Source organism: Chenopodium album, chromosome 17 (genome assembly GCF_948465745.1).
Source record: "Chenopodium album chromosome 17, dcCheAlbu1.1, whole genome shotgun sequence".
Lineage (NCBI taxonomy): Eukaryota > Viridiplantae > Streptophyta > Magnoliopsida > Caryophyllales > Amaranthaceae > Chenopodium > Chenopodium album.
The window spans coordinates 48,496,669-48,505,451 of NC_137850.1; the positions used below are offsets into that span (position 1 = coordinate 48,496,669).

Here is an 8,783-nt window from a genome sequence, read left to right on the forward strand (position 1 = left end):
GAGGGGGTTATGTTATTTTTAGTACCACCAATAATGGTATTCTAGTTTTCTCTAATGATTGACAACCAAATACGACACAATGCAACTGTTTTAAGGGAAATCTTTTAAGTAAAAGATCAAGAAGATCATAGTTACATTAACATTTTTAATTGAGGAGATAAAAAGGAAACAATAGTAAAGTACTAAAGTTAAGCTTTTCTATTAGAACCTATGTATGTTTACTTAGGTTTCTGAACCGACTTAATTTCTTCTAAGAAGAATCTAACACAGTACAGCTGGTCCATCACTTTACAATTTATGGCAAATAAGTGGACCTTAGTATTTTGATAGACGGTAAGTTATGCTAAAAACTACCAAGACAAAGTCTACTAATTGATGATGGAACATCCCAACATGAAAGCTAATTAAGCTAAGCTAAGGTAAGATAAAAAAAAAAAACAGTATATAAGTGTTCACTTGGAGGACTTATTTTGTGCAAGTTCACATTTTCTCTACATATATACTTAGCTAGATATCTAGCTTATTATATAAGTTAAAGTGAGGATAGATATAATAAAGTATATATATAATAATGCCTAGAACAGCTTCAACAAGTGCACCAAGAGATCCATTAGAAATAGGTCGCGTTATTGGAGATGTTTTGGATCCTTTTAATAGGTCGGTAACTCTCCGAGTCAGCTATAACAATCGTATTGTTACTACTGGAGGTGAGTTTAGGCCCTCTCAAGTTGATAGTCAGCCTAGGGTCGAGGTAGGAGGTGATGACCTTAGGACTTTCTACACCTTGGTAAGTTGATGTGACCCCTTAATATGTATAAACTTCAAGTGCATTAAATTGAATTAATTGTCGTTCTTTCTTTGATCAATCTTTATTTCTGAATTCGGTCATTTCTATATATAGGTAATGGTGGATCCTGATGCTCCTAGCCCAAGCAACCCACATCTTAGGGAGTACTTGCACTGGTAAGTAGCTAGACCAACCTATGCCAACTTTAACATATTCTATTTCAAATTTTACTATCATTTTCTTTCATTTTATACAATAATTCTTTGTTTTAGAATACAATTCTAGTTTTTTTTATTTTTTTTTATTTTTTTATTTTTATTTTTATTGTGATGTGAGGTAATTAAACTTGTGAAATCTCTTTGATTAAGCTCTTAAAAGTTAAAACCCTAGTCATGCATGCTCACTCATGACATAATTAAGGGAATATATATGCTGCAAATTACAACCATGCATAGGAGCATATAAATTATTCTCTACTGCGTTGTGACAATGAATATGGTAATAGTCATGTCAAGTCCTAAGTAGGGATGGAAACGGGTCGGACTCGGAGCGGATTATGCTAAATCCGACTCCGATGCGACAAGAAGTCGGATGTTAAATCCGACATCCGACTCCGACTCCGACATCCGACTTCGAAATCCGACTCCGACTCCGACTTCAATATCCGACCTCCGACTTCGACTCCGATCCGACCCGACTCCGAGTTTAATTTACATTATTTAATATACTTTGAGATGTTGGGCTATTTGGGCCTTGACAACCCACACCCAATGCCACCATGACCCACACAAAAATCCACTATCTATTGGAGTCGGAGTCGGATAATCCGTCAAAGTCGGAGTCGGATTTTTTTCTCGGATTTTTTTTAGGATCCGACTCCGACCCTCCTCCGACTCGGAGTCAGATTATTTTAACGGAGTCGAACTCGGATTACTTTTTTCTCGGACTCGGAGCGGATTTTTTACCTCGAATCGGGGCAGAGTAGGGTCGGATTCGGACTGGATTGCCATCCCTAGTCCTAAGGTGGAGCCAATTGATCACGAGTTCGAGCCTTCATGGAGGTGTTGTGGGACGAGCATGGGATATATATGCACCCCATCCACTAAATCCCACATGCACCTAGTCAAATTATAAATGAAAATGGTAATCATCATACATAATTTTAGAATAATCTTAGTATAGTTTTAAAATAGACGGGTATATGAGCTTAGATCATTTTCCTTCAAATTAATGATATGATTCTAAAATGAACTATATTATGGATTCATGTTTTATATATATGGTCTCAAAATTCAGTTTAAAAGTCAATTCATTGGAGCAAAATCTTACAAATTAAAAGTTTTGATCTGGTTTGGCACATATATATAATTGGCGCCATGCAATTGAATTGCAGGTCACCAATAATTAGTAGAAAATGGTTGCTAACAGGTTGAATTTTGTTTCTATGAAAGGTTGGTGACTGATATTCCTGGGACCACTGGTGCAACCTTTGGTGAGTTTCAATTCCGATCCAATCCTTAATCATCAACAATTAGTTCAGATGCATAGCATAGTATTGCATGCACATTTAATAATGTGGATTATATCTTTTGCTATCTTTCATTACAAGCATTATATATATATGGTGCACCTAAGAGTATCGTCGTATGTATGTTTGCCATGACCCTGGTGTTGGTGCATGAAATAATCAGCGACTTTGCTGCACCCTATCTAGTAAACCCATACATGTATGTAGGCCAAGATGCTTATTAGCTTATTATACATACACACCATATAGTATGCATTGATTTAATATGATCAAACTACCTAAGGCCATATAGGTTGAGATAATAAGAAATAGAAGGAGAATACAGTGTTAGCTGTACTGTTTATGCCCTTCTAATTGTCTACTACTACATGTTTATTAAGTCAATATATAAGACCATAACCTGAAAGATTATCGTATTACAAGTAGTTGTGTTTTTGCCTTATTAGGTTATTTCTTCTGCTTGTGTAACAATAAGGGAGTTTGTATACATAGTTAGTTTTGCACAAGATCAATGATACAGGTTGACTATTAGAACAAAAGGAAGGAGTAGTTCCAATCCCTCTCTTTTGTTTCTTTTGTACCAATAATGAGTTGATCATATGGGTATTCATAAATGTTCCTAGCTATTATTGATCACTCGTGCACTCCTCTATAGTCCTCTTGTCATATTATAGAGTAGGGGTATATGATTATAAATCTCGAATTGCGTACGGTTAACGGTACCAAGGGACGAAAAGAGAGGATTAATTTGAAAAAAATAAGATCTACACCAAAAACTTGTTGTAGCAGTTTTACCGAGGACCTACTGAATTGAACCCTGTATTTTGAATGTGAGGAATGATTTTTTGGTATATTAGTAGCCTAGTAGGTGGTGATCTGACCTTCATGCTAGACAAAAGTGTGTACTTGTCTACACGAGTGATCGATATATAAGTCTACTCAAATAAATACATTTGTGTAATGCATGTAACCAACAAGATGTGTGGCAAGGGCAGAGCCCGAGGGGGCTGGTGGAGGCCCGGCCCTCGTGGCCCAAACACAAATTTCCTAATTGTTATAGCTGCCCCCCTCTAAGGTTTATGATAAAAATTAAATTTGTACACTTATTTAAGCGTGTAATCTGTAGCTCACTGGTAGAACCTGTGTGACATCTATGTGCACTTGTTGGTTCTTCTTTCGATTCTTGTTGATTACCTATCCCCTTCAACCTTGTACTTTTTTTTTTTTAAATCCTGGCTTCGCCCCTGATGTGTGGTGCACGTGGTCAGCTAGCTAGGCCACTAGGGTTCATCAGACAATTCTACAAGTGCATTCATCATACACTCCCAATTATTTATATATTTAGTCATTGCATTGGATGATCAATATACTCACTCAAGGTTTATTTCGACCATTCTTTGTTTAGGTCAAGAGGTGGTTTGTTATGAGAGCCCACGGCCATCCCAGGGAATACATCGATTCGTGTTCGTGTTGTTTCAACAGCTCGGAAGGCAAACTGTTTATGCTCCCGGGTGGCGCCCGAATTTCATCACTAGAGACTTTGCTGAACTCTACAACCTTGGCTTACCAGTTGCTGCTGTCTATTTCAACTGTCAAAGGGAAGGAGGTTGTGGTGGAAGAAGGTTGTAAAACCACAAAATATTGACCTCTCTAATGCTTCTCCTGCAACTTACTCGTTTATTTTGCACCGATGAAGACATTTGAAGATTTTTAGCACACCTTTAATTTTAATGATCATCTAATCTACACTTATATATATATAAATAATACAGTGGTCGGTCTATAATATCATGTACCTCCGATTTAATCACATTTTTGCCTAATTTTAATTTTGTGAATTTTAGTAAATCACAGTTACAAAACAGGCAAAATTATTCTATGGAAAGTGTAATCGTTACAGTCTTACAAAGTAATATTAATCGTATGCAATAGTTATTATCTATATTACCTTGTTCTATCTTTTTTGTTTTTTTATGGTACAATACTGTTTCATGAGCTTAAACAAAAGTAGTGATTCTATTTTATATACTGGTACTTGTATTTGTTTCATACTACTTTCATTTGTTTACTTCTAGGTGTGTTTGACAATAATACATACTATTACATATTATGGACTGGTATTTGTAAACGCTATCACAAATAAGAGTATTATTCAATTTAATTTACTTCTTCAACAATTAATTGTACTTGATCGAATGCTTAATCGTATGTTAACAATTAAACTTTGACCGATCAATAACTTTTTAAAGCTAAGAGCTTAACAACTATAATTAAGGGTCTATTCACATTTATTGAACTGAAATGAAATGAACTGAATTAAATAGATTTGAAATGAATATTTTATGAGAGAAGGAAATTAAAAGTTAAACTGAACTGAACTGAACTGATTGGAGCTGAAATGAGCTGAACTGAATTGAAATTAAGGTGAAGTGAATAGACCCTAAATACTAGGAAGAAAAAGATGTTGGTAATTTAAGGTAATTAAAATACTTGACATAATAAGAACAAAGTTGCAAAGTGATATGCTAATCGAACATAAAATTTCACTGCACTCATTTACTGGTTTGAGTCATCACGTCAATAATGGTAAGTTACTACTTCTCCAATCACATGATTTTCCTTAATAGATTTATTCTACGCACTCAATACATAACTCCTATATTTTTGTCCTCTCAAATATTTATGTAGGGGCCGGATTTCCTGAATTTTATCGGTGATAGACCCCAATAGTTTTTCTTAGTATTTTTAGTGTTGATGTATTATTGTTTTTTAGGTTTCAATAAGTCCTCTCCTTTTGTAAGAGTCTTTTTTGCACAACTTACATGGATTTAGTCGAAGATTTGGAAATATACGTTTTTCCCCCCGTCCTATTGCTTAACCAACTGTATTATGGGTCTCCAATGAGAAATATGATTTGACATCGTTGATAAATTTGAGTCAAGATTGTGCCTCGATATGATATGGAAGGTAAGCATAAACAAAGCCACTATTTACAAATGTTATGGGAAAATATAAGTCGATATATTAATTCGACAATTTTCTCCAAAACTTTTTATTTGATTTGAATCTATATAATACTCGTAAAGTCGTAATGCTTATTGAAGCAAATGTGAACTTATTTGAAATTATTGTAACTTTAAATCAAACTAAGGTACTATTAATATTATTTTGAACTTTTAGCTCTTATTTGAACTTATTATTTCTCTAAGATAGAAAATAATACTTCTTAAGTTCTTACAAGTCTAAGGAAAAGATCTATCTAATTTAAGGTTTTTCTTCTTATGCACATCATCAATATACTAACTTGTTTCCTAATTGTTGTTGACATATACTATTTGCACATATTTCAATGCAAGCTTTTACGACTAATGTACTCACTCTATTTCATAATAGTTTCATTATTTTAACCATACAACATTTAATTTTAGATGTATTTAAAGATACATTGTGAATTTTTGTGATTAATCAAGCAACAAATTCACTCTACTTAATTACTAATTCAAAATTGTCAAAGCCATTATAAGAAGGTTGTAAAGAGTCAATATATCTAGAGATGAAGGGAATCCGCGAATAACTTATAATTTGGCGACAAGTGTAACGTCACTCCAATCAAGGTACTAAACCCCCGTTTACCATTTTCCATTCACTTTCTTCTTCTTCAGTCTAATTCTTCTGTTTTCCAGTCTCCAATAATGGATTCCAGAGAAGAACTCAGCCAAAGCTCCGATCTTTTGGATAACCCATCCTCCCAACCTCAGTCCCTTCTCTCAAACCTCTCGCTGACAGATGATTCAACCCCAGATCAAAATATCACAACTTCGTTGAGGTTATTTTCTCTACTTCTTTAATTTTTGAATCTGATCTCATACTTTACGTTGTTCTCTTATGTATGATGCTTATTGAACTCCAAACATAGAAAATCTTTAATGTTGATGATTTTTTAATTTTATTTTTTTTATTTTATTTTTATACGTAGTATAGTCTTTTATCATATGTATGTTATATGCTAATTTAGGCGATTTAGTGTAGAAAGATGTTGCTTTTGGTAACAAATACAGTAATTATCTACAGTATTTCCATAGATTTGAACTTTTGATTCAAATTGATAGCGCTTCCTTAGAGTGGTTTGTCAAACTTTTTTTTTTTTTTTTTTTTGACCCTATTCACTAATTCCACTTTGATTGACTTTTATGATTTATCATTATGATAAAACATTATCATGTGAGATCTCATTAGAAATGTCTTGATAAATTTTCATAATATTCTTAACCTAATTTTTATTTATTATAAGTACAGTAATAATAAGAGATATTAATAGTTGAAATTGTATGTTGACAAACAATAACTACTTGTAAAAATAACAGATATGTTGTAAAATATGTCGTTGGATTATTAGAATAATGGTCAAATTTGTGTCTTGGAAAGTTAGAATGAATATTTTATCAATCTGTAACTCTTAATATAAAAAAAATAAAAAATAAATAAAATAAAAAATAGAGGGAATATTGACATGTTTGGAGATTAAATTTTATTACTCCATTTCATTTTCTTAGTGTGGATGTAGTTTGATTTGGATCATTGTCTTCTGGATAAACGGGCCGGAGGCTATAACCCGGTGATTGATTTTAAGTTTTAGACCATAAGAACCCCAAAGAAAAGAACAGGAATATGCAAATCTGTGGGCAGGATAAAAAAATTGCAGGCTAAGAAGTAATGATGTAGTTTAATGGTAACTAAGTAATATTTTTTGTGATGATTATATTTTGAAATTTTTATTACATTGTGGGTTTTGATTGACATGGGTCCTAAATGATCCAAGAAGCACATAGACTTGCCTGTTGGCCTGTTGGATTTAACTGCATTAGACTTTATTTAGACATCCTTCAAGATAACATGCCTGCCTCTAGCTTCGATGTTGGCTAACTTTGAAGTTTGTTGTTGGAGTAGAATATAGATGCTAATGAAGAGGATGCTGATATGTTATCTACCATCAGTATGCTTAAGCTTCTGTTTTACAACCCGAATTTCACTCTCAATATGGTTTGAGAAAGATTCTTCAGACCTAAATCTAAGTTTCTGTAGAATACCTAGCCTTATGCTCTATTTTATTTGTTAATTTGCAGCCTTCTGCATTCATGACTGTGGATATCACTTTGATTGACTCAGCTGTAAATCTTGTTGAACAAATTGTATCAACACTCAATATGTGTCATCTTGGACTGCATGTGGTCTAGGATTGGTCAAGTTCTTTTTCACCTTAATATTTCTACCTCTTCTTTTATCTTCTTTATAGTTGTTTGAAGATTGTTAATTAGTCTTTTTCCCAGTACATTAGTACAATGCCTCATTGGGATTTGCTCTCGTAAGAGTACCTCACCACCCTCTATACAGTATGTTAAGATAGAGACAACTGAGAGTATAAATATTGTACCTTTTTGCTGGCTGACAAGTATTTCAACATACCTTTATATTTAGAATGCCTTTCAATGAAGTGATTAACTATGTATTCTAACTTGCGGGCTGCTATTTGGAATTGGAAATTGGTAGAGTTATTGGAGATGTTGTGGATGCCATTGATAGTCCTGTGACTCTCAACATAATCTATAACAATGAAATTGTTACTGCTGGAGGTGAGTTCATACCCTCTCAAGTTGTTAGCCAACCTAGGGTTGAGGTTGGAGGTCACCTTGGCAAGTCGGCCTTTTTATGCATGAAATAAGCTTGTAGACTAGTAGCATGTTTTTCTAATATCTTTTATTGATCTGTATTTCTCTTTCCCACCAAAATCTGAATTTGATTTTCTCTGTATAGGTAATTGTGGATCCTGACGCTCCGAGCCCAAGTAACCCGTCGCTTAAGGAGTACATGCACTGGTAAGTAGTCCTATGCCAATATTAGTTTCCTCCTTTTCTGCTTCACTGGTAAATAAGTCAAGGACTCCAAATATACATGCTTTTGAATTTTCCTCCTATAGTTTTGTATTCAATCATGAATTTATTGATAACCTAACCTTGTGAATACATAATCTAAAAATTTATAAAAAAAACCAATTCATGATCTTTAAAAACTCCTGCTTTTGCACATACTATATATTATTGGCTTCATTTGCAGATCACCAATTATTTATTAGCTGCTTGCTAACAGTTTGAATTTTATTTGAATAAAAGGCTGGTGACTGATAATTCCCGGGAATTCTGATGCATCCTTTGGTGAGTTTCCTTACCAATTAGTTCAACTCTCTAGTCTCTAGTTTGCCCCCTCCCCCATGCCCCATCTAGATTTTTTTATACTACTATTGGATGAAATTCTGGAACAATTTCAGATGCTGTATTGCATGCACATTTAATTCATGTTTTTCACTTTGTCGTGCTGTCTTTATTTCGTTGCAAGCATTAGATATGGTGCACCTAAGAATACTGCTGATAATACTCCAAAAACTGGCTACCACTTGCACTAACTTCATGGCGC

The 8,783-nt window shown here is 33.9% G+C and overlaps 1 protein-coding gene and 1 long non-coding RNA gene across 2 annotated transcripts; both read left to right on the forward strand.

Annotated features, from left to right (window-relative positions):
• The first annotated feature begins 571 nt into the window (after window positions 1-571).
• Window positions 572-4,077, forward strand: LOC145588338 (protein FLOWERING LOCUS T-like). Its single transcript, XM_081644978.1, has 4 exons — window positions 572-787; window positions 902-963; window positions 2,239-2,279; window positions 3,721-4,077. Exons 1-4 carry the CDS (start codon window positions 572-574, stop codon window positions 3,942-3,944), a joined length of 543 nt encoding a protein of 180 aa, XP_081501104.1. The 3' UTR covers window positions 3,945-4,077.
• A 1,895-nt stretch (window positions 4,078-5,972) lies between these two features.
• LOC145588339 (uncharacterized) lies at window positions 5,973-8,768 on the forward strand. Its single transcript, XR_014101582.1, has 3 exons — window positions 5,973-6,141; window positions 8,127-8,188; window positions 8,483-8,768. It is a non-coding gene; the product is annotated as an uncharacterized LOC145588339 (long non-coding RNA).
• The last annotated feature ends 15 nt before the right edge of the window (window positions 8,769-8,783 follow it).

What these genes read in the sequence shown, in the direction of transcription:
- LOC145588338 (XM_081644978.1), top strand. Translation starts at nt 572, where the DNA reads ATGCCTAGAACAGCTTCAACAAGTGCACCAAGAGATCCATTAGAAATA. An exon ending in TTAGGACTTTCTACACCTTG is followed by an intron (nt 788 to 901) that starts GTAAGTTGATGT and finishes TTCTATATATAG; the next exon opens with GTAATGGTGGATCCTGATGC. An exon ending in GACCACTGGTGCAACCTTTG is followed by an intron (nt 2,280 to 3,720) that starts GTGAGTTTCAAT and finishes TTCTTTGTTTAG; the next exon opens with GTCAAGAGGTGGTTTGTTAT.